This window comes from Cariama cristata, unplaced genomic scaffold (assembly GCF_000690535.1).
Source record: "Cariama cristata isolate BGI_N322 unplaced genomic scaffold, ASM69053v1 scaffold27772, whole genome shotgun sequence".
Classification (NCBI taxonomy): Eukaryota; Metazoa; Chordata; class Aves; order Cariamiformes; family Cariamidae; genus Cariama; species Cariama cristata.
The window spans coordinates 743-26,528 of NW_009605979.1; the positions used below are offsets into that span (position 1 = coordinate 743).

The 25,786-nt window shown below is 41.8% G+C and overlaps 1 protein-coding gene across 1 annotated transcript in view; it reads left to right on the forward strand.

Moving 5' to 3' along the window:
• Positions 1-409: 409 nt before the first annotated feature.
• LOC104158525 (tetratricopeptide repeat protein 7A-like) overlaps positions 410-25,786 on the forward strand; it is a gene marked incomplete at its 5' end in the record, with an annotated part of 57,224 nt that continues 31,847 nt past the window's right edge. The window contains 4 exons of the mRNA XM_009696199.1: positions 410-526; positions 4,434-4,531; positions 11,274-11,408; positions 22,818-23,020. Of these exons, the coding sequence (XP_009694501.1) occupies positions 410-526; positions 4,434-4,531; positions 11,274-11,408; positions 22,818-23,020 (553 nt within the window). The remainder of the gene's footprint in view (positions 527-4,433; positions 4,532-11,273; positions 11,409-22,817; positions 23,021-25,786) is intronic.

Genomic DNA, 25,786 nt, shown 5'->3' on the forward strand with positions numbered 1-25,786 from the left:
AATTTATTATATAAGCCAGTGCTATAAGAAGATACCAGACTAAGAAAACAGTCTGGCATATGTATAATGGCAATTCCTTTTAATTCTGATTTTAGTGCTGTCCAAAATACAATGAGATTCACTGTATGTTTCACCTTGTTAGCTTTGCAATGCATTGCTTTTAACACTGTCCTGCCAGCTTTGTGACGCAAATTTGACTACAGCTGAGAAATATTGTTAATCCTCTCATCTCCTTGTGGGGAATCAAAGTTGAGCCAAATGAAATGTTTTGTGCTACAGTGTTTTCTTTTATTGCTACACATACAAAGCAAGTAAAAATGCTGGCTGCCAGGATCTTGCTAGAACGATACTGGTTCTCCACATTTATGAGATGCCAATAAAACAGAAGTTATTCTTTTTCATCTTGCAGCTTACTCTTCACCAAAGTAAAACTGGAATGGGTACATAAAGGACCTGAAGAGGCTCTGGTGACATGCAGACATATGTTGCAGATATGGCAGATGGTATATAATGTTTTACAGCACAGGTAGGTTGTTTTCACTAACGAGTTCAGATTTCATAATGGAGATGCAGTTTATGTTCTTTAAGTGTCTAGATACTTAAATTATTTTGCAAAAAGGGTAATAAACAGTCCTGTTTAAAAAGACATTTAAGTAGTATTTTTAGCTGTGATTAAAAAACAAAAGGCAAGATTTCAATAACTATGACTTTAAAAAAAAACAACCAACCAAAACACAGCAGCAAAACAAAACCTCAGGATTTTAAGATTAAAGAAGCAGATGTCCAGAAGGGAGGGCAGATGTATTTTTTTTTTCCCCCAATAGTGCTGAGCATCTATCAGCTATTGTTCAGAGTCTGCAGTAGTTGGCACCACCCAGGAATGTGTGGGGGTGACACAGTCCTGAACTGAGTAAGCCAAGGAAAGGCACACGGCCAAGACTGTCATGTGCTGTGGTTGTGTGCTGGTTGCACAGCCTGGTGCTGACTGGGCAAGGAAAGGAGTAAAGGATGGAGTATCTTTATCTCTTCCCTTGTCCTAGTAAATCTGCATTTAAACAGTACTAGGTTCCCAGTTTGTTCCCTCCCTCTCATCTGCTTCCCTTCAGAAAGAAAAAGTTTAGAAAATGTGAAAGTTACCAGGTTGGGTTTTCTTTCTTCCCCCACCCTTTGGATATTGTCCTAGTCATGATCCACTGTACAACTGTCTTGGGAATGTTATCCCAAGGCTGTACTTACCTCTCACCTGTAATGTCCTTAGAGGTTTTGTTTGATGAGAAGGACAGCATGCTTGATGGCAACAGTCATGACAGCAGACTGATGAAGCTTATATTGTTCCCCAATTTCTGTATGCATTTACATAAGCTTTATAAACACCAGAAGTATATGTACAGAATGATGCATGTCTATATACAAGTTCTCCTTGAGGGATTATTAGTAATTCCTTGTTGGTTTACCTAATGAGCAGCAGACCAAACACAAAAATCAAGGTATTTACATAGCAGCGGAGAAATGGTCTCTTACAGGCCGGAATCATTGATTTCCATAGGCCTTAGTCTCTTTAGCTAAAGATTCGGTCACACACCACTCACGTGAATAATCTTTATAACCATGAGTAGTCCTCATGAAGCTGATCAAATCCACACTGAACAATTTTGACTGAGTAAGATTTACTCGTGCAAGGGTGGGCTGCAAGCCTGAGACTGAAGAGAGGACATTGGAAAACAGACAAATAAATAGTTCAGCCATTTGGACTGCATTCGGATCCCAAGCTGTGCTTTGGCTGTTACAGTTAAAAACCCAAGATGCGATAGCTTTAGAGGCTTTTGGTAAGCTTTAGCCATAGCAGCCTAAACAGAACAAATTGCTTTGGTTTTGCTTTTAGGAACTCTAATGTGTTTTTCACTGCTATTCCCAGTGGGACTTTTTGGCTTTCTCAAAAAATACATCATAAAGCATTTTCTATTGGGAAGTACTGCTTGAAGGGTAACAAGAATGAACTCGGTACCTGCAGTTTTAGACTGGATTCAGTGACCCAGGAAGCCCCTTGTATTAAGCAAATTGCAGCAGTATCAGCTAACAAATATGTAAAATATTCTGGGTTGGGCTTGCAAAGGAATTTAAGGGGAATTCTTATCAGTAGGACTTGGACACAGACATTTTTTAGAGCCTCTTGGAAAAGAGAAGCCTGCATTTACATAAAGTTGAGAGCTGTTGCACCCAATACTCTTTACTAGTTCAATCAGCAGCTAATCATCTACACAATTAAATTGCATTTTAGTTACGTTTGGTTGTGTTTGTCTGGCCTAAGTTTCATGGCTTTGCAGCCTTACTATGCCTCTGCTAGACTAAAGAGTCTTTCAGGGCCCAATATTTTCCCCCCAGGCAGCTGTTCATATGCCATGCTCAAATCCCCTCTTGTCTTCTCTCTGATAAACTGGTGCCTCTGCAGTCTCTCACAATCAAGTGTTTCCTTCAGCAGTTTTTGTCACTGTTTTGTCCACTGTCTCAACTACCTTTTAAAAACACGAGTAGTGGGGTGGCAGCGTGTCCCACTGTCAGCTTTTCCAGCGCTGTATGCAGAAGGCAAATCGTCTGGCTACAGTCCCTTCCGTGGTGCGTGGAAAAGCTTTCTTGGCTGAAGGCCTTGTACTGCAGCTTTGAAGGAGGAGTTCATTTTCAGCCCTTCTCCAGGATAACAGATACAGCCATTGGGAGCGGCTGTTTTGCACAATGCAATCCACTTGGTTTTCAGGCTGGGATTTCAGTCTGGTTTGCCAGTTAAAAGGCTGTACTGTTGGCTGCACTAAGGTGCATTTTGTTAACTGAGGCCTTCTCTTCAAGCCTTCTCTGAATGCTGCTCTCCTGTGGTCAGTTTTTAGTGGGACCAAACTTAGGCCATCCACCGGTGTCTTTACCAGTCCTTTGCATAGGAGTATAATGTATAAGCCAGTGTTCAGCTGTGTGCCTGAACAGTGACTTCATGGTGATGGCTGCTGCATCAAAGCACCACTCACCTCATGGGAGTAGTATTTTGAAGTGCAGCTGCCGTGTTCCTGCCTACGCAACGCACCAGTAAGACAGAAATGCCCCTATGGTTCCACCAGCAGCCCAGAGCCAGGGCGCTTACGCTTGGGTTAATCCTGGCTAGGCAAGGCTGAGGCACAGAACAGAGAATTTAATTTTTCCCTTTTATCTGCCACCACATGATAGTCTTGACTGGAGTGTCAGTGTGGAAACCAGTATGGAAGACAGAGGCCCAGTCAAAGCCAGAGATTTGTGCAAACAGTCAAATGACCAAGAAGTCAGAGTCCATTAATAGAAACCATAATGTTTGATCCCAAAGCCGAAGTAAAAGGTTAATTAGCTATTGTAAATATGATTACTACTATGATGAATGACAGTAAGTGGCTTTCAGTCCTAGATTGTTAGCTGGGAAGGACAAGACTTGGTTTATCTTTTGTTGTTGTTTTCTGTGATAGCAGAATAATCATGTTTAAAACCAAATAGCAGTCCCAAGCTAATTCTTCTGCTAGATTAATGCAAATTCAAGGGAATCCTGTGCAATCCCTACCAAAGGACTGATCAGACTGGAAGATGGGCCATCCGCCACAATCACGACTCTGTGACAGCTTGTTTCCTGGGAGGAACATTGTCCAAAGGCTGAGCTGCAGGCTTGGAAGTATGCCAGAAAAACTGGCCAGGGCAGTTACTTTTCGTTTTGATATTTCGTCCCTTAATGGATGATGAGAGGAAATATCATCACCATCTGATCCTACATGGATGGCAGACTACGTGGTGACAGGAAGGCTCAGGAGATCTGCATTAAGTGATTTTTTGTTAGGCGCATGATTATTGTTTTTGGAGTTTCCCTTTGGAAGACCTCTCCTGTGAGGACAGAAGTCTAGTAGAAGAGCACACGGGATAGTCCTCCTTTCATAACGGGTTGCTATGTGGTAGCTTTCATCTTCCTGCTCAGAACAAAACAAAAGTGGAACAGGAGAAAATAACCCCTTTGAAATGAAGAAATTAACACCTGGGTGGAAGGTGGTAATTGGTCTGTTTCAAAAGGATCAGCACCGCAGACCTGTGAACAAGCCCAAGGGATGGTGGTTCTTCCTGGGCGTGGGGCTGCTGGTTGGCCTCCTCTGGTCTGGCTTCTAGCTCTCAAAACGTTCATCATCCGGTGGTTTGCAAAGACTCCCATCAGCCAGATAAACTGATAGGGACGTGTGCCCTGGAGCCCTTGCTGGGCACTGTATCTCTGAGCTTCCCTTGGCAGGGAAGGGACACATTCAAGAAGCTGATTGCCTGCAACTGGAAAGGTTTGAGTTTTCAGTTCCAGTGGCAGCTAGATGAGACTATTGCATGTTTCGAAGGGAATGTTGTCTTTCTGTTGAAAGATGGCCAGGTAACATGGTTTTGTTTCTTTACAGTGGCTCTGAGAAAGGAAGTAGTGTGACTGAAACACCAGTGATCAAAAAGCATAACGGACTGCATCTCACACTCCCGGATGCTCATGATACCGATTCTGGTGAGGAAACAAGATTTGTGCTTTCTCATCCTAAATGCATGCTTTTGTGAGAAAGGAATGTTTTATTTTCTTCGGTGAAAGTGGGGCTGTGCATGCGCGTGTTGCTGGGCTGGCGGTCAGGAGGTCCAGATTTGTCTCCAGGGCCGTGTCTGCTGCAGAATATGTCACTGGGATTTGTCTGTACCTTGGCTTCCCCATGCATAAAACAGAGATTAATTCCTGCTTTCTTTTACAAAGCTCTCTGAGAGAAGCATGAAAGGTATGAGATGGGAGTTCACTATACTTCTGCAAGAACTGTATAATTCAATCCTTCTTTTTTTTCCTCCTTCTTGTCCTCTGCTTCTCCCCCACCCACCCCAGTTCAATCCTTTTTAGATGTCCTGATCAAGCCAGCTATTATTGTGGTTTTGGAAAGCTGAGTGAGAGTGTCAGTTCCTATTAGAGAGTGATTTGCTTTGGGATTTGTACATAAACCTTGTGATGCTTTATTATGTGGTAAATACACATTCACAGTAACAGATATAGTCAGATGGAAATAACTGAGACATCAAAGCTAATCTTGGCAGGAAGGGGAAAGGAAGCATTCAGAGAGTGCTGCTGACTTGTGATTTTTATCATAAGTCTCATGATATTTGGTGCTTCCTTTAAAACCCTAACTCTCAAAATCAGATGATTATGTGAGAAACTTGCTTTTTAACTTGGAGGGTTTTTTAGGGAAGCAACTTTCTACCATTGTGGATGTAGAAGAAAGACTTGAAAAAAATGAACCTCATAGACTCAGAAATTGGACAAGAAGAATATAAAAAGCTTAATTAAAAAAAAACTTAACACTTAAAGTAGTCTCATGCCTTGGGGCTAAAGAATTAGGGTTTGTCTGAGTCTTCATCATGAACATTTGGAATTGCTAAAACTGAAGTCACATGCTCAGTATGTATGGCTGAGATGGAGGAAAAGTTCTTATGTGTTAAGTACATGACTTGCATTAAATTATTTGTGTTTAACCCCCATTTATACCCACCAGTGGTTAAAAAGCATTGCAAGGTTAGGTCTTGAGCATACAAACATTCAAACATCAGAACATTATTCAGCATTTCTGCTCTTTTGTTTGTAGCGTTAAACCCTTAGGGTCTGTATTTATGACGTTGTAATCTGACTGATTCTATGCACACATATTTGTGTAATTTTTAATCTGTTTATTCCATTTCCCTTTTATTACCCTTTGCTGAGATGAGTCTTTGTATTTTGTATAGGTCCTTTTTTCTAATTGTTTATATGGCAGTGTTCTATAGTCTTCAGCTTAATTAAAGCAAACAGACCAAATTCAGCATAGAGAGGTGAAGAGGATATACTAAATGAATATGTGCTGTTTGGCATATTAAAAATTATCTGGAAAAGGGAGTGGATGTGACATGAAAGTTTCCTGGTGATACAAAATCATTTAGGATTGTCATCACTTGAAGATTATTGTGAAGATTTGTGAAATACATCCCTGGAGGTGTTCAAAAAACGTTTAGATGTGGCACTTCAAGACATGGTTTAGTGGGTTTAGAGGGCATGGTGGCATCAGGTATATGGTTGGACATTAGGACCTTGGAGGTCTCTTCCAACCATAATGATTCTATGATTCTATTCTATGATTCTATCATCCCTGATGCTGGGGAGTAAAATGGACTTTCAATTTCAGTGGATATAAGAAAATGGTTTGGAAAACACTGTAGGTAGTTTGCAGAATCCGCCAGCCACTAGGCATTACTAGGAAAGCAGTAAAAACAAAAAAATATTTGCCACAGCACTTTTGTTATTCATCCAATTCCCACTCTGCTGCTCAAGTAGTGAGTGGCTTGTGGTGCGTAGACTGTGGGGCTGAGCCTGGACTGCTCCCTGCACCTTCAACTCTAGCTGGTGCTTAATGGTATGTGAAAGGCATTCTGGGTGCGGATCCCATGTTCTTCTGGAGATCCCTTCCCTTGCTTTGTAATTGTCTGGAGAAAGGAGTGTGGCCAGGTTTGGGCTACACCCACCTCATAGCATGGTTTGAGATTTTGAGACCGAGTTGTCACCAGCAGAGCCTGTATTATTTTGATGTGCTGGTGTCCCACCCTTCTAAGACCTCACTCCTCTGCTGCAGACATGCAGCACCTGCTCCAGAGTCACAGCAAAGCTCACGCACGTTTGCTCTCTCTCACTACATATAGTGCCCTCCTCAAAAAGCACCTGGGTGGGATACCTGTTCCAGCCTACTCTTAGCCCAGTTCTAGCAGCCAGCATGCAATGGAACAGCTGTAGTTCGGCAGAAAGTGCTGTATGCTGTGGTACTGCCTGCCAGAAAGAGCAAATTAATGTAAAGTACAAGCTTTAAAACAGCTTTTCACGCACATCAAGTGATTTGCACTTGATGCATTTTGGTTTTAGCCAAGAAATGTATTCCTCCTCCACTTCAAGAATCTAGGTTTCCATGCTAACATGGTTGCGCCCACAATGGACGTAAGGATGGGGCTCGTACTGAAATTGCACCATCCGCCTTAGTGTGGGACTGGCACTGGCTGCTTTTAGGAAGGGTCTGTGTTTCGCTGCTCTGCAGGCTCTGGGTGCTGCTGTTCTCCATCGGCATAAAGGAGGCAGCTGGGTCTGTTCTCCCGGTTGGGAGCCTCTTTGAGGACAGCAGGAGGTGAGGTTGGAGAGTACAGCTCTAGCCCCCGCTCACCCTTGTGCCTCCCCAGAGCTGTGGCTGTGGCTGGCTGCTTTGAAGGAGGGAGGAGGTCTCATGATTTTTTTTTTTTATTTTTTTTTACATAATTCTGAAGCAGGCTCTGATTTCGATCGTGAAATCCCCCAGGAACACTCAGCAGTATCGCTGTGATGCACAGGCGCTCTGTGATCTCTGGGCTCATCACTGAAGCGGGGATTACTGCGGCCTGGTTTGACACTGGCCTCTCCTTCAGTTAGGCCACAATGAGATTATTTGCTATGCCAGAATTTTAGGTTTCCTGCCAGGAAGATTAATTCCTCTTTATTTTCTTCATCTTCTCCTAACTGAAGCAGTGTTCCTAACTGAATTCACTGATAGCAGTCAGCTGCCTCGCTGTTTCATTTTTTTTTCTGATTTAGTCTTATCTTATAATGCTCTTGCCTGAAGTGATTTAGGCTAGGGAATTCTGTGTTTCTTATAAGCCTAGTAAATCTACTGAGGTACATTTCTATTTTGATAGGAGTTTTTTTCACAGATGCAAAATATTAAACTTGATCCTTCTTGGTCTTATAACAACCCTAGAATGGTGCTTTAAAATTATTTAGATATATTTTGTATGGCTTATACACAGAGCTCATCACGACAAAATCAATTTTGTTATTTTTATGATTTATTTCCAAAATGTGTGGAGGGCTTTATTGTAAAATGTGAAGTTCATATTCTGTCTAGTGGAGCTGTTAAAAAGAGGAAGAGACTGCACTAAAATAACAAATTGATGTGATATCTTCTTATGCCAACATTTGCATGTATTTTGAGGCATGACATTAAAGTTCTGCGAGACAGGTTCTGTAGGGTTTTTTAGCATATAAAGATCTACATTTCTTTAGGAAGAGATATTTTATAGTGAGACATCCAGAGACTTTTTTTTAATGTTGCTTGAAGTTTATCTGGCTTGCCCCGCCACCCTGAGGTCAGAGTGACAGGGGTATGATACATGCCTACCTCCTCTCTTGGGAGACAGCGTGTGTTAGAGATACACTCTTTTCTGGCTCCAGTAGCCTTCAGCCCACCCCCAGGGTCACCATATTGCCTGCTTGAGGTTCAGAGCTCTGGCTGAACCTCTTTCAGTCCAGAAGGGCCAGGCTGGCAAAGACCTTCTCTTACAGAGTTTATTTGGGCAGACAAGCTTCGAGGAGCATTCCTGTGAGCGGTCCAGCAGAAATGGGTAAGAATGGCAGTGGCAAACATGCAGGTATGGGCTGGGATGGAGAGAGCCTTTTCATCCAGCATGTGCCTGCCTAGAACAAGGAGCGTATCTCTGTCTGAGGCTGGGAAGGGATGGGAAGGGATCAGATGGTCTCTGCCTGGTGTGGTTTGCTTCCTTGTGTAGGCTGAAATGGAAAAGAAAATAAACATCAAAGGACTGGAATGCTGTTAAATGCAAAGAGCCTCCGCTGTAAACTGCAAAGTAACTAGGGTTCCCTTTTTATGGCTGTGCAGATTGGAGCCCACAGCATTGGGCAAGATCAGTCTCAAATTGCAGGCTTTCCCCTCCTGGCAACTACCAGGCTGATGAAGAGGTGGAGAGGAGGAGCAGCTAACTCGTGTTCCTTTGAGTGCAGCTAGCTCATAGTGATTTTCCTGTAAAGCCTGCCTTGTGACGGAAGGATGCTTTAGTAGATCTTAAGTGGCTGTTCGGCCTCACAGCAGCGTGTGAACATCTCCAAAATGCACAAAGGTGCCTTACAGTGATGTAGTCTCCTTGGATTGACTTGCAAGGAAAAGAGGATTTCCCTGAGCTGTATGAGGATGTGAATAAAACACCAGCCCATCTGCCCACCTAATGCAATCAGACCGGCATTATATATGGGTGCTTGCAAGAAACACAGCTCCAGAAAGCCTCTCTGAAACAGGGCAGTCTTGGCAGAGAAATGTAATACTGAAAGTTGCTTTCGAAGCATGCTAACATGATCAGGAGTATTAATATAAGAATCTGGTTAGGCTGACTGCAAAATCCCCAAAGCCCATGTAATTTTTTCCAAGTTTGCCAATCTAGAAGGCAAGCGGTTTGCCCTCACTTCAAAGTGCTTCTACTAACATCGCTAGCTGTTCACGTAGCCATTTTCTTGTTGCCTCTGCGCTGCAAAGAACCTATCTATGTTTTGGACGGCTAGGGGTGAGTGCCTGGTAGTTCTCCCCGTGTTAAACCACCCTTGTCTGACTTGAATTCCTGGGAGTTTTGGTGAAATGTCTCAGGGTTGGAGGTGGGAATGGGGAGAGAAGAGTGTGAGTGGGCAAGGCAGGGGGAGGAATCCCGTGCAATGAAACAGGCTGAAGGTGGATCTGTTAAATAAACTGTTAAATATAATAAATTCTCTGCGCAAAGCAGAATGGCTTTTACCATACCATTAAAGCCGTAATTGCTACATTACTGCACTGTCATCTCTTGGAACATTAGATCAGGAATGTCTTTGAAAGTATGTAGGAATTTAAGAAATGCATCTAGGAAGAGCACATTTGCATTTTCCAAGGGAGCCGTGGGAGGTGCCTGCACTGCAGGGCTGTTTTGACGTTCTCCTGCTTAAAATGAATGACATTGGTTAGCGGTGAGATAATGGGACAAATATTTCCCATAACAGTTTTAGGCTTTGAGTTGCACTTGCGGCCTTTCCATAGCCATGGCACTCAGGGGCAGGCAGCGCTGCCTCGGGTTCGGCAAAAGCTGTGGGCTGTATCCTGCCCTGTGTCAGGGAGTCAGCACAGGTCTCTTGCGAAGGAGCGAGGGGTGGAAATGTGCCTCCCCTTGCTCCTGGCAGAAGGCTGGATCCCTGCTCAGCGTTCAGAGGAGCACGGGCCAGAGGACCATGGCCAGGGGACCAGGCTGCTCTGCCTGCCGGTGCCCTGGCCCCGGGTGATGGTCTGCTGGTGAGGAGGTGTGGTTTGGCAACCCTCTCTTTGGCACGCTACACTCCAGCTGGGAAAGCATGCTGTCCCTCTCAGAAAGACCACTTAATGCTTATGTCCCATGACAGGTTTTTAGCCCTTCTGTCCCTTCCCTTGTCCAGAGCCATCCACAGCTTCTCCACATACCTGTTTGTAGGCTCTGCTGCTCCCTCAGGGCAGCTGCGGTGAGAGAAAGTAGGATTTTAACTTCAAGATCTTGTGGTCTACAAGGTCAGCCTGTAAGGATAGATTGAAGAGTAATGCTAATCGGTGCAAGTGCTTCAGTCACAGCAGCTCTCCAGAGAAAGATCTTATCAACCTTAAAGTCACATTAAACCTATGTATATTAAAATATTTATTTCCCAAAGCTTTACAAAGCCAACTCTGAAATCTCATTTTGTAGCTTCTAATTTTGTTACCATCCTCTTGGTACCCCTCTGAGAGGTCGGCTCACCAGTATAATCCCACTTACTGTACTGGAGAACGTGGTCTCTGCCCATGCATTCTTCCTGGGAGTAGCTTTTGATGTCATGTTTTGTCCCAGAGATGTGGGTGCCAAATACTTTATTCTTGCATAACTGTTACAGTGCATGCTAAAGGTTAATATAGTCAAAGCACCGATCTCTCTGCTCCCCAAGGTTAAATGAAAAACCATGCTACTTCCAAACCAGTAGAACCTTATTGATGTCGCTTGAAATGTGTGTGCTGTGTGAATGGTGCCAAGCTACTCTGTAATGCTGTACTAAGATTTTACATTAGTGGGTTACTAATAAGTATTTGTGGGAAATATTTGATGGTAGAGTTCTGCTTTCCAAATGAGTAAAATACAGTTGCTTCCTTGATGAATGTTAAGCAGACCTTCATAAAATTACTGTCTGTCTCTTAATTTGCTTGTTTGAGCTGTAACCCTTGGGTAATTTAGTGTGGTTTTTTTCAGTAAATTAACCTTTTATAAAACATGGTTCTCCAGTTGGTCATGCCAGAATTCAGAGGAGTTCTTATTACATAAAACTGATGCAGTGAGTGGAGAATCAGACCTGCTGCCTTAATGAGTTAAAGAAATATCCCAAAGAAGTATAAAATGCATTATTGTTCTTGTTTGGTCCATAGGATCACAGCGAGCCTCTTCTCTTGCTGCATCAAGACTGGAACAGGCCATGTCTGAAATAACCATGCAGAGCAGCGCAATGAAGCAAGGACCTATGCAACTGTGGACAGCTCTTGAACAAATTTGGCTGCAAGCTGGTAAGTGCTGGACCACCTGGAGTTCCTTTTTCCCTCCAGTGGTGAATGAGATTACATATGTATTAACAGAGTAGTTGAAATCAGTAGTTGAAAATCACCTTATTCCAGCAGAAAATCTGCCTGTCTATCCCAGCCAGTTTTTGAAATACCACTTACTTGATGCCGTATAACAAAAAAAATACTGGAGTAGTGCAATTTTTCAGTTCACCTCTATTTTTCCATAACACACAGAAAACTTCACTCATCACTAAAATACACTTTTAAAAGAAGAAGAGGGTAGGTAGTTTTTCGTTAACAAATGGTGGTTGGTAGGGACAATTATTTTCATTCTCCTTTTCCTATGTGCTTCCCTGTAATAAGACTGGGCAAACCATGTATTAAATGTTATTTAGACTGGGAATTTTCCAATTGTTGCTGACATTTAAGTGAAAATCATTAAAAAACGCAAGTCCTCCACTCATTTTTTCCTTGCTGAATCTCCCAAGGACTTGTAGGTTGCATGTCAGTTTGAGACAGTCATGCAGAGAGATACTACAGCAGAGCACATGAAGGGAATAGAGAACAGTGAGAAGGAACTCTACCCAGAGGCAATCTCCAAACTCATGAAAGGGTTTTATGTAGGACACTTGGTGAGGAATGGAGTTGCCCAGCACATTCTGCCATTTGCATTCCAACATTTCAGGACTGATAGAAAGAGTTCTGACCCTGCAGTTTTGCCCTTGAGACACAGCTTTTCTTCCACAACTGGGCCCACAGCTGTGTGGCTGAAATTAATTTGAGTACTGTGATTGCTTCTTAGATGTCTCTGATACCGTTTGCAATGAAGAAAAAAAAAAAAGCAGAGTCCACTGGAACCTTGCTGATAATTTGCTATTCTGCATGCAGGAGAACCTTTCAAATTCTCATTTAGCTGATCTGTACAATTGACAATTCTCACATAAAACCTGGCAGTCTCACCCTACTTCTCAGCAAAGATTTTTATAGCTGTTTTTGTGGGCCATTTCCTACCAATTAGACTTCAGTTCTAGTACAAAATATGTGACATTCTTTTTGTTACAATTTAACTATTAAAGAACAAAAGAAGTTACCTTATGGAACGCATCATCCTTTAAGTTAATCACGTGTTCACTTAATGGTTTGTGTGTATGTAAATTTCAGTTATGTGCTGTGGGCTTCAAATTCACTAGCAAGATTTTGCTTTATGCAGTTTATGCTCCTGATTTAAGGCTGCAGAGGAGGCTGGTGGGGAGAAAAAAAAAACAACAGAGTTTATTGTGATGATAAGTCAGAGGTCTGTTGTCCATCATCCTGCAGATAGCTCTAGGCAGTTTACATTTTTGCTGCTGTGTGAAAAGACAAAAGCAATAAAGACATAGTGCTAGCTGTGACCTAGCTGTGAATTGCTACGGTTACTTTTCAGTGTAAATCGAGTGCCTTTCTCAAAGATGTTAATTAATTCTTTTAGATAGAATTCATTTTTTTAAGCTATAACTTTTCTGTCCTATCATTTTTTTAATCTTTGCTTTGTTTCATGCTTACTTTTAACTGGACTTAAATCAGGATTGATACTCTGAAAATATATGCTGTGACTGCTTTGCAGTTTCATTAGTGAGGTCAGCTATTGTTACGGATGCAGCCTAATGAGCTCTTGGTGAGGTACTGCCCATTCTCTTCTCACAGTAGTGTGGAAGTAGCTGCATTCTGGTATCCTGAGGGATGAGGAAAGATGCAGGTATTTTGGGGTAGGTTTACTCTCTGTGGAGGAACACACAGCACCTGAGTAATTAGATGACTTGTTTGAAGTGGGTCAGATCTAATGTTGGGCTTAGTGAGTGGACTAGTCCAAAAGAGTATCACTAACCCCTCTGTGCTAGAATCTTTCCCACCTGGAAGGAGGGGAAAGGAGGAGCAGGTATACTTGTAAGAAGTTAATAACTTCCAAAATAGAGATATTTCATAAACAACAAATTAAACAGAAATGTGTGGTTAAAAACAGTTGAGGTAGTCACGTGCTTTTTGCATTACAGCTCACCCCAAAATTAACAACTGAGGAAAGCAACAGGCGATTAGCCTAACATTCCAATGCCTGCATCCAGAGTCCCTTAATATTCATGAAAGAGCTGCACCAGTATGCTGTAGATTTCTATCAGGTTTATCTTGGACTTGTCCTTTTTCAGTCAATGACTCATCTTGTGACTCTAGGCAACTTTTTCATACCTCAGTTTCCTATCTCTAAAGGCAAAAAATGTTAATCTGCCTTTGGGAAATGACTCGTGCATTGTTGTTTTTGTTGTCATTAACACTTTAACCTTTTTAGCATGAATCATAAATCTTTACATAAAATTATTACGATTTGCTAATCTCATACGACAGTAAATTTATAACAAAGCATCTATCCTTTTCAGACACTAACAGGATGCAGCTGGCCGTGTCTCAGTGTGTGGGTATGGATTTAGAGCACCAGGCTGCAATCGTGTTTGGGTTCCATTAGAGCCATTACAGTTCCTGTGCCTCTTCATATCCCAAGGCATGAAAACTAATGGTACCAACCGACTGGTCCGGTTAGAGCTTTCTGAACTTAGATTGGAAAGAGGTGTGCAAAACCAGCTATCCCACAGCTATGTGAGGCTATTCTTGCAGCCCTCCGGCAACCAGGCCAGGCCACAAAACCAGCACATATGCTTGCAAAAGGGACTGTTAGTGGGTGGTAGCTATCAGAGGGTGCTTGCAATCCCTACTGTATCATCCTCCAACTGCAGCTGCAATAGGAGTTCCTGCTTTGTGCAGAAGCATCCTCAGTCCCTTGGAGCTGGAGAACCCTTGTTGCACTCCTAACGGGTCTCTGAGCACATGAGAATATGTGCATTCCTTTAACAGTGGCTGAAGGAGAGGCTGTGAACCCTGTGCAAATAGTTAATCTCTTTTGTGCTGTGAAAAAGATACTTATCTTGTCTAAGCGGGCATAGACTTAGTGCTTTTATCTGTAACTTTTCTGGGTTTATGACCAGCACAGTTATGTAGGGAAGATCATAAAGTAGCAACTTCGGAGGTATAGTTGCTAAGATCAAATGTGCTGCACTATAAAGGATGCTGCACCTTGTCTTTCCCTGCAGCAATGCCTAGTGAACTTTGGCAAGCTAATTTTTTGTAGTTTCTTGTAAGGAACCAAAGAGCTCCTTGATGGATCTGTGGTCTCTAGAAAGAGTCCACTTCTCTTTCGTACATCCAAATAAAGCTGTGAAATCTCACTGTTAATCTTACGTCCAGCCATCTCTTATAGGACTAGCTGGGAGTACAGTCATCTGCAGCAGGGAACTTAGCACATTTCTTCAGTGGACTTCCATATCTTCCTGTTTTCCCTGCAGGTAGTCACAATTAACTTTGGAAGAGTACAAGGTCTGCTGTCCCCAAAGATTAGAGCGATTGTCCACTCCTTGCAGCAGGCATGCTTGGAATACCAATAGACGTACTCTGTTTTCAAGTGTTCTGCAGCAAAGACAGCTTGTCTGGTCCCTTTTAACAATAACCCCCCTAGTCCTCTTGAAATGTAATGGCTTCTTAAAAGGAGAGAGTCATCTCATTAGGCTTTAACATTAATAAGCCTAAACATTATTCTTAGGCTCAAGTCTGAGAAACAGCTCATTTCAGGGAGTACTCAGGAAGGGTGCTGCAGTGCACTTGCTGCGGTGGTGCAGCTCCAGGAGAGGTGGTCTTTATGCGATCCATATACTCATTTCTCCTCTTTGTTCTACTTTTAGTGACTGAGAGCTTGAATTCAACTTTGAGAGAAGGAACTTCCGTGGTGTTGGTAAAGCTTGTTAACTCCTTCTACCTCTTGTGGCAGGAAGAGATGCAAGGGAAATCCTAGAGATTACTGGTGATAATACTGCTTGTGTTACCAAGAGAAATGTCTGACCTAGGAACTATTTCCACCCCTTATTTCCCTTTTAAAATCATGCCAGTACTCCTCCTTTCTGTTTAGAAAATAGTCATACTGTTTGACTAGGGAAAATGTACTTGAAATGGTTCAAATTTATGACTAAAATTTACCTTCATTCAACATTTTTATAAGATCACTTTTGACCCAGAGAGCAAAGCATGTCAGTACTGAAAAGAAATAGTTTTTAATAGTTTTAAGGTCTTTGGGTATCTGGAGTGATTTCTTACCTGAAGTATGTGTGATTGTATTTCCAGGCGGTAATAACTGTATGCTGTATTTATAGGGAGCATTTTAGAATGCTGCAAACCAGTTTTAATGAGAGTTCTAATATTCCAGCTCCTGTTGCTATATTATTTTAAACGTTACTTTTAACTACAATGTCCACTTTGTTTGTCTTTACTAGTACTTTATATCTGACAATTTAGCTTCTTGACTAACCCAATACTTTACCAAATATGGCCACTCACAGCAAAGTAGGCCTGGTAATTTGATCTAAGTTTGGCTAAATGCCTGCTAAGCACAGTCTGCAAACCTCACCAGGTAGACCTAAGGCTAATTTAAAGGAGCATTTAAAGAAAAATGGCTAGGATAACTATTCCATGTACTTACAGTGGGGCTGGAGTGGGCTACTTGCTGTCTCAGTAACGTGCTAAAGTCTACCCTAGAAAAAAAATATTGCCATGAACATGCCATGAACAAGAAATGTAAAGAGAGTCAGTGTAGCAGAGAACAGTGAGCTAATGGAAAAACATCTGCTCCCTCGAGTTATGTACAGCAGGAACTTTTTTTTTCCCCTTCACAAAACGCTTGCGATTTATTTATTTTATTCCGTATGGGCCAATTCCTGGGAAAAAGCTGTGTTAGAGGAGATGGGCTTTGTTCCAGGAGAACAAGTCGTTGGGGCCAGTGGGCTGGAATCTTCGACCCCGGCTGGCCCGCAGCCGCACGGCAGGAGCCAAGGGCCCAGCCAGGCCTTCTCCTGCTGCCCCTCAACTCATCCATCACAGCTTGTATTTGCACAGCTCACACACGGGTATTTTAAGTGCTCTTCCTTCTTGAAACTTTTAGCAATCCTAAGCCCCCTCAAGTTATTAGCTCTGATATTAAAGGTGTTTATCAGATTTGGGAGACATCTTTACTGATGTTGCCAGAGTAGCTGGGATCAGATACCGTCCCGTGATGCAGCACTGGTTGTTGAAGCAATTCTAATATTTTTCTTTCCTTTTTTTTTTTTTTAGAAGTGCTTTAAAATTTTAGGATTTCAAATTTAGAACTTCCCATTTGTTGCTTGAGTTCTTGAGCTGCATAAGCGCTGCTGATTTTTGTGGCTCTTTACAGTGACACAGAGCAGTATGAAAAGCTGGAGCCTGGTGAGGGGAAGCGGGTGGGAGTCCTTTATTACACAGTTATTACTGAGGAGAATAAAGGTGTACTGCAAAGACAGCTGCCCTACAGTGTTTACTTACTAGGAGGGATTAGGAACACTTCGCACTGGAGATAGAAACGTTAAAGTGAGCTGGTTTGGTCCTCTTCGGAAGTAGTGAAGTTAAGAAGCCAGCAGTGGTTCTGCTAAACCTCTTGGTTTAGCAGGCTCTACCCTAGGCTGTTCTGGTGCAGGCTAAGGATCACCAAATTCCCCTTTTCTCTTAATCTGAATGTCCTCAGGGGGACACTAGGTTTTGATCTACACTCTCCAGCTTGGTTTATTTTATTTTCTATCAACAATGAATTTAAAAAGTCAAAAGGAGTCTTGGCCTTATATCAGTACTGGGCATTTTGGATTGCCTCCCCCATTCCTGAGGCTTCTGGATATTTCTCATTGCTGGAGCAGGACATGAAACTTTGTGGACTGATAATCCGTTGGCATGGGCAGTCTTCAAAGAGCACATGCCATGTCTCAAAATCTGGGACATGCAAACATGCACGTGTGTGTTGAACACTCACTTGTGAAGGAAACAGGCAGCTGCTAGCAATACTCTTTGTTAAGCAGTCTGTGGATCCTTTGCCAAGAGCTGGAGAGAAACCTGTTGCGCTACCAGCGGTACCCAGAGAATGACAGAGGGTACCAAATACTAGCATTTCCTCAGCTGCTCAGTAAGTTTTGAGCAAGTGATAAAGTGTACACAGTCATGAAGAAGGAAGTAGGACATTTATTCATACCTGAGGCAAGAGGTAGGAATTTATACTTGACTGGGCTGGAATATGAAGACTTAGTCCTTTCTTTGACTATAGCCAGTAATACGTGTTCTGAGAGAGGGTATGAGAAAACCCAAAAGGTGCCCTTCCAACAGAAGCATTTTTATGTCACCCTTATCAGTGGTGGCCTTATTGCTGCTTCTTCCAGCTGGGAAGGAGCTGTTTCCTCACCAGTGAGTGGGGCCCCACTTCACATAAAGGAACCAGCTATCTTGTAATATTTCAATAAATGTTTTGACTAAGCCATTTAGTATAGAAGGTAGCTTGTGGTAGTTCTGTGTTGCTTCCAGAAGCTTTCACTCTAATGCTGCATTTGTAAATAAAGAAGGTAGTAGCCATTTCAGCCCCTGTGAGACCCAAAGCTTGGAAATTTAAAATGGGTCCCTGGACTCCAGTTAACTACCAGTTTGCATGCAAGAACAGCCTTTGAGGATGTAAATCTGTTGCCTCATTTGAAAGAGCAAGTGGCTGAGCTCCTGTGGATGGGAAACTGGCAGTTTCTAGTCTTTATTTCTGTATCGAAGGTTTGCATCAAATGAAATTACTGCAGTCAGGATACGGCTTGAGGAATCTTCCATCTGATCTGCCCGCGAATTGTCAAGCTACTGTATGCAGGGTGGTGTCATAACATGAAGGAATGACTAATCATCACCTGCCAGGAAGGAAAGGTGGTGGGGGAACCCTTTGTCATGGTAATAGCTCTGTATTCACTGCTGGAGGCAGAGCTGTCTCAGAGGAGTGGGTCTTTCCAGCTGGCTAAGGCCTGCTGCAGTAACAAGCATTAATAACTCCTGAAGGCAGATGATGTAGAACAGAAATCGCCTCCCTACACATCCTCACAGGTGCTTTCACCTTCTTAAAGTGTGAAGGGCTACTCCCCACTGTACCATCCTGCTGGGCATCTGGCTGCATTGCGCTAGCAGTGTCGCTGTGCAGTAGCATTTTTGGTGTGGATGAGAGTAGACAAGTGCTTTAGATGCGGCGGTCACACACCACTGAGTTATGTGGAGCAGTCTACCTTTGGGAGTTAAGTGCTGCGTCTTGGATAATACCAAACATATTTGCAAGGAATGAAATTTTAACTCTTAGGTTGTTCTTGTTGCAGAAATACATTTCAAATCTATTTAATTTTTTTTTTTTTTGCTAGAATTACAGTTGTTGCTGGTTTTGTGGAGACAAGCACAATCACTCTTGGCACTGCTTTGAAACATTTAGGGAACAGGGAATAGGGTCAGTGTTCAAGGTGATGGCAAGCAACTCTGTTCCTCAGACTAGCACTGTGATGCGGATGTGACTACATTACACTGTTGTTACTCCTCTGATGGACTCCCTAACAGAGCTCTGTCAAATAATTTATCTTGGAGACAAAAAAAGGAGCTTGACTGTAGGACACTTGGCTTTGTCAGTGTTCTAGGAAGTGCTCTTTTGGTCTGTGTGTTTGTTACTGGTCTTTGGAGAGCGAGTAGATGATATGCTTCTGGCAATTCTCACTTGATTAAGGATCTTCATTGTAGATGAGCGTAAATGCTAGCAGAAACAGGTGGAAGAACTAGGAGCTCATATTAGGAGCTAATGATAATCTGAGTGGAGGTGCATGCTGCTCTCAGGGACTGGGCACCAGCATTAGGACTGGCGTATCAGTGGAAGTCCAGTTGCAAGTCATGACAAAGGAGGCCATAGCCACAAGAGGAGACAACAGTTGTTTCGAAGAACAGCAGAGGAGGCTGGACAATACTGCAAGGGAGCACAGATGGGGAAGCATAAGGAGGATATGAGAAAGAAATGAATCATGCTAGGCTGGACCTTGGAGTTAACTGGGTAGCTGCTTGTCGTCTCAGTGAGTGTAGGCTCAAGTTTCAGTCAGTGAATGAAAGGAGACAATGCACGATTCGTCCTGTCTTTGCCCGTCCATGCAGTGCACTGTCTCAGCCCATACCTATAGGTAAAAAGGCTGAAATATTTCCTAATAATCATTCCCACTCAGAGTTCTAGCAGTACTCCAGAGACATTAATAGAGGAGGTGGTACATCCCGGATGATCATCTCTCTTTGCTCAGTAGCATTCAGAGAGCATTTGGTGGTACTTAGTTCGAAACAGAATGTAAATTTGTTTTAAGTTTTTATGAAGATGGTGTTAAGTAAGAGAGAGCAAGGGAGCTTGCAAACATGGCCTTTAGATTGAAAGCTGTGAAGAATGTCAGTACCAAGAACAATGTAGTCCAGCAATTGGGGGTTCATAAATGGTTTCTCCTGAAGCATTGAACCTTTCCCAGGATAAGAATTACAGATCTTCTGTACTTGCATCAGCCTGAGGAGATACCCTCTGCTTTGGAGTGGAATTGAGCGCCACATCTACAACAGAACTTCCTTGTGAGGGTTGCTAATTTGGTTAGATGTTTATTTACAGCATGATTAGGTGATAGAAGGAGATATGCTGAATAATCCAGTGGACAGGAAGTTAACCCAGGTAACACAAAGGCAGATGGTTCAGTACTTTCAGTACCATTGAGAACGCAGTAATATTACCATGATAAATTTAATGAGTCCTTGTTTTTGGGGATTGATTTCTGCCTCTAGCTGTGTTTTTATTTCATGTTGTGTAAGCGTATCTTGTTAATCTGTAAATAAAATGAGTATGTAATAGAAGTGAAAAATGAGTTTACAGAAAACACATTTTAATGCAGGCCTAAACGATTTCCCTTAATGTCTATTTTTAGCTGAGTGGGCGCACTCCTTTCCTTTGGTAACCCAAACGCACCTCTCATTCTTTTTTAATGCAAATTAGACTTCCCACACCATTAAATCATTTCTTATTGACTATTGAGCCTGCAAAGAAATGGACTGAACTTTAATATGCTACATTACCATACCATAAAATACAAATTGCAGATCTTATTTAGATTCTGTGTTGCTGCACTTCCTCTAAATAATTGTTATTACTGAAGAAGATTTACAGGCACCGTTGAAAGAAAGAATAAGTACTCTCCATTTTGCATGCATTGAAACACTGTGCATGATTTCACATCTAAACCCCCTTACTCCAGATTCTTTCTTGAAATGAAACAAGTCACATTATGCTGTTAGTTGCTAGTAGAGCTTTTAATATGGCAGTATCCAGAACTTCTGCTGACTTCAAACAATGCCAAGATATCACCCATTCTTTTGTGCCACTAAGTTTGTGCTAACTTTGCAAACGAAGTGTTTATCTTCAGGCTGTGAATCCTCACTTTGCACATCCCCATCTTTGTTATTGCCACATGCATGGCGTCAGCTGCTGTGCAGCACTTGGCAGGAAAATGCTCTGCTCCTTGGGAAGTGCAAGTAAAATACTGTCCTCCCACAAACTTTTGAATAAGGCTGCACACATACTCAGCTTGACAAGGTACATGGCCTTGCTTTCTGTTACTTTAGATAGCTGCAGCCTCTTAGAGCCAAAGGAAGGGATGCATGCTGAGATTTTATAATGATTAACCAGGGAGAAATGTATATGAGTCACTCTTTAAGAGTATAGCTCTTACCAAGGAACTAATGTTTTGCTCATGTTGACAGCCTTGGCGGATGACACTTATCTGTAGCACAGCCTGGAGATGGCTAAGAAATATTAGAGCATTTTCTCAACAGTGTCTCACTGTTTTTCTAGAAGGACCACTTCAGAAGTGGAAGGGTGTTCAGCCATGCTGTCATTTCAGTACACTATCATTTTCAGCATGCCAGCAGAAATGCTACTTACGGTCCCAGTCTTATGTCAGAGAGGCCAAGGAGGAACCTTTCCATGGTCAGGCAGGACTGCCGTCGAGATGCTGTCCTGCTCACCTCTACCCAGCAACCTCCATGTCAGCATGCCAAGTCCTCACAGTCGTCTGGGTCTCCCAGTGTTTTGAAACTGGCAGAGTTTCCAAGCTATTTAAGAAGAATTTTCAGGCTAATTTCCCCCCTCACAGAGACTTCCTGAGAATATACACTGCCTTTAAAAGTCAGGGCATTTAAGGTTGTGTCTCATTTCCGAATTATTTATCTAAATCTGGAGCCTAAATTAGTCATTTAGAATTGGACTCTTCAACTGTCAATACTTACTGCATTACCGCATCAGTTTAAAAAAAGAGAGACTGAGCTTTTGCAGTAGTAATGTGTAGAACACAAACAGGTTATGGACCAAAAAGCAATGGCTGCTGTATGAAGAGACAGAATTATTTTGTATACATATGTGCATACATATATATATATATGTGTATCTCTCTCTAAAAGCACAGTTTCCCTTTTCAGTTATGTGTGGCAGTGAAAATTGAGTATCATTTTTGAAGCCTTTTGCCAGGATGTAATGCATAATAAATCTAGAATTAGAATAGACTATTTCAGTTGGAAGGGATCTACAATGATCATTTAATCCAACACAACAATCATCTAGTCCAATGATGATCTAGTCCAAATCCTTAGAAATGTTGAAGTTTAACCATGAGATATGTTACAAAATTTGTGTTTAACATGAGAAATTATTTGATTAACAAATTGACAGTCAAGCACATTAGTATGCCTGTTACATTGGGGTTTTTTCCTAAGAAAACCACTAAGATAGTTGCTGGTAGTTGAAGAAAGTAAATGACTGAGCAGTCTCATCCAAGAGCTTTCTTCTGTTTTTCTGTAGAGTATATATGGGAAGTAAATGTGTGAATACACAATATAAATAAGTCTCTATGATAAAAACCTTTTGATTTTTATAGTCTGAAAAGTTAGGGGATGACTATCTCATAAACTAGACAAACAAGCAGAAACACTTCTAATCATCTTTTAAAATATGCAAATACTCTTTCAAATAAGTTATCTAATGTCCAGCTCAGTCAGATGTATCCTATTACTCTGACATGTTTAAAGTTCTCAGTAGACAGTGATGGCTTATTTTGTTCTTTTTTTCCCCAGATTATTTGGAAATACATATGACGGCTCCAAGTGGCTACCAGCCCTGCTTCCTTAGGGCTCAGTTCTGCACTGTTTACATTCCTGATTGAGGAATCCTTAAGGCCGTACTCTGTCAGGACAACACCTAAATATGTCCATGAACATCTTTACAGAGCCCTTAGCAATAAAAAAAAAATATATTCAGTGAATCCATTTGTGATACAAAGCACTAACCATAATAGTAAGCACTGTTGCAGGATCATGGCCTCATATTTTAATATGCTTAAGGGAGATAATATGTAATTAATGTGAAGAAAAGTCTCTGACTTATTTCAACTAATGGTAGGGTGTTGTTTGTTTGTTTGTTTTTTTCTTTTTTAGCTGAGCTCTTCATGGAACAACAGCACCTCAAAGAAGCAGGTTTTTGTATCCAGGAGGCAGCTAGTCTTTTCCCCACATCTCATGCTGTACTGTACATACGTGGGAGGCTTGCAGAGATGAAAGGCAATTTGGAGGAGGCTAGGCAATTGTATGACGAAGCGCTCACAGTCAATCCAGCTGGAGTGGAAATTATGCACAGCCTGGTGAGTTTGCAGGGGCTCAGCTCCATTATAGTATTTATGTTCCTGATTAACTGTAGTAAGAGGGGAGAGGGCTCATTCTTGCTCTGGATGCCATTGTCTTCCTAATCCTGAGAACAAGTGACTGTTCCAAGAATAAATTGGGTAGCTTGAACCTCTATTTTAAGACCGGATTGAATGTTTTTAATTAGGAGTTGTGTCAAAAGTAAATATTTTAAGTGACAGAAGGTGATAGTTTCAGAAGTCAGTTCACTGCTTTGTCTTTGCTGCTTTTTTCTATTAACTGTTATGTATTTTAAATAAGCAGTACACTGATGTTTGAAAGATCTGAACTGAATAACTATAGAATATAGATATATACAGGGTTTGTAACCTTGGGCCGGAGCCTTGTGTCTACTCAAGATAAACAAGTTTACGATAAAATCAATCTGTTATGGTCTTAAGCTGTGGCTTAGCTCCAACCTTGCGTAAGGGCAGTGACTCCACATTTGTGGGGTTTTTTCGTAACGCCTACCCAGCAAGTATTTTTCCTGTTGCGCCATCCCCAAGCAAACTTATTTGCAGACACAGGGCCTAGAGCTTAATAATATTAATAATAATTCAGGGAGCTTTGTGGAAGACCAAAACCTACTTCTCTTATGAAATCAGAACAGTTAATCATATTTCATCAATGATGTGTCTTGTTAACTGCAGCCCTCACTAGGTCTCTCTTGGATTTTGGAAGTCTTTCTTGACTAGTTTAATTTTTACAGGAATTCTATATCCGTGTGACCGCTTTAGGTCTTTGCTAGCAGATTTGAATTTCCTGGCATAAATTTGGTCCTGATGAGGTTTGCAGGCAAGTCCAAAACTGAAGGGCACAAAGGGACAAACATAAAGTGAAGTTATAATTGAGAGAAAATAGTAGAACCTACAAGCAAGAGATGAGGTATTCGGTAATAATGAATGTTCAGTGCAAAACCAGCAAATTAATAGCTGGTGCATGTCAGGAGAAGGTTACAAAAGAGCTGTGCACATATTGGGCTTATATGGGGCAATAATATTACTTTGTTGCTGTGATCCAGCCTTTACAAAAAATCCGTCCGTAAAAACCTGGCAAGATAGAATGACATTTTGCTCAGTTAGTGTCATGATTTCAGGGAAGTCACTGATAGCACCCACCATGTTAAATGCCAACATGATACTAACAGTTTTCATTTTGTCTTATTTTATGGGCAGAACCACATACTGTGTCTTCCCATTTCAGTTGCTTGCAATTTTCTGAAAGTACAGTCATTTGGAATAAAAATTTCTGAGATGCACATCTGCTCTGGCCCAGTTTACTTGGGAAAATGTCACCCAGCATGGCTTCACTGTTTCTGAAAATGAGGCTGAAGAAGAGACCTTAAAGGCTTCTGTGATGTCTTCTTTACTGTGCTTTAGTGTCTACAGGCTTTGTCAGGAATGGGTAGTCTTTGTAACATATTAACATACTTTTTGCCATTCCTAAGAAAATCGCTCCTAGGTTATCCAACTTACAGCCTTTAAAAACCACATTTTATATGTGCTTAGTAGATACGTATTTCTGAAACCTCTAAGGAGTGTGAGTGCTCATTCCCCTGAAATCCCAGTAAGCTCCATCATCTCTTAGTCAAGGGATGGATATAAAATTTAGAAGAGGTGAAAAAGACAATGAGATGGGGAATTTGGGGGCAGAGACTCAGTCCATAAACAAGTAAGGAAGAGGAAAGATACTAACAAAATGAGACAAATAAGGATCGATAGAAAATAAAATAAGCTAGGTAGCACTGGATATATAAGAAGGATGAGACTGGGTTAAGGAGCCAGGCAGAGACACATGGGTTGAGGAGTGGGCATGTTGGAAAGGATGAATTAAAAGAGGTTGGTTTTATGAGAGGGACAAAGGAACGTGAACCTGTAAGAGTACTTCCACTCCATAACCTTCAATCTCCTTAAAATTCTGAATCTTCCCATCCCAAATATCAGTGAAAATCACTTGCTTAAGCATGTGTCTCATCTCCTTTAGCTTGGCCATGCTGGCAACCTGTGGTTTACACCTGTTGACTACGATAGCAAAGGTCTGGTCTATCCCTGCTGATATGAATATGGCAGTAGTTATAGGCTGCCACATAATGGCATTCCTTTGTATGCTTTTCCAAAAGCTAGGAAATTGCCTGTAACAAGTTAGAAGCATCTGATGAGCACTATAGAAAAGCCTGTAAAGAAATTAATCATTTTGCCTTCAGAACAGAGCTGGAATAATGTGCAGTAAACAAGGCTTTTAGGACTATACATCAAATAAAAAGGGTGAAAATAAAATCTTGAATGGCTGCTAGCTAAGTGATTCTATCCTGTGTACTGAATAAGAAGACAGTGTCCCCATGGAGAACTTAAGACTGAGTTTATGCATTTGGGGATATAATGTAACAAGTGGTAAATTCTGCATCTCCTTGAGGCCATCAGAGGAAGACTGGGTGCCTTTCTGAAATGTGTGTATAAACCAAGTACTCACTGTATGGTTATTAAAAACACAAGTTCTTGAGCAGTATGTTCAGTCCCTTACCAGAGGGAAATCTATGTCTTGGATTATGCAAGAGGCAAAACTAGATTATCAGCTAGTTCCAAGTGGCTTGAAACTATGCAAGACAAGTAACACAGGCAGCTGAAATTAAATTCACACAGGCTGTTTCAGTGCTGGTCTCCCCAAACATTTGAGTACATAGTTTTCCCACAGTAGTAATGCTGTTGTGGATGTGTAATAATTTAGGG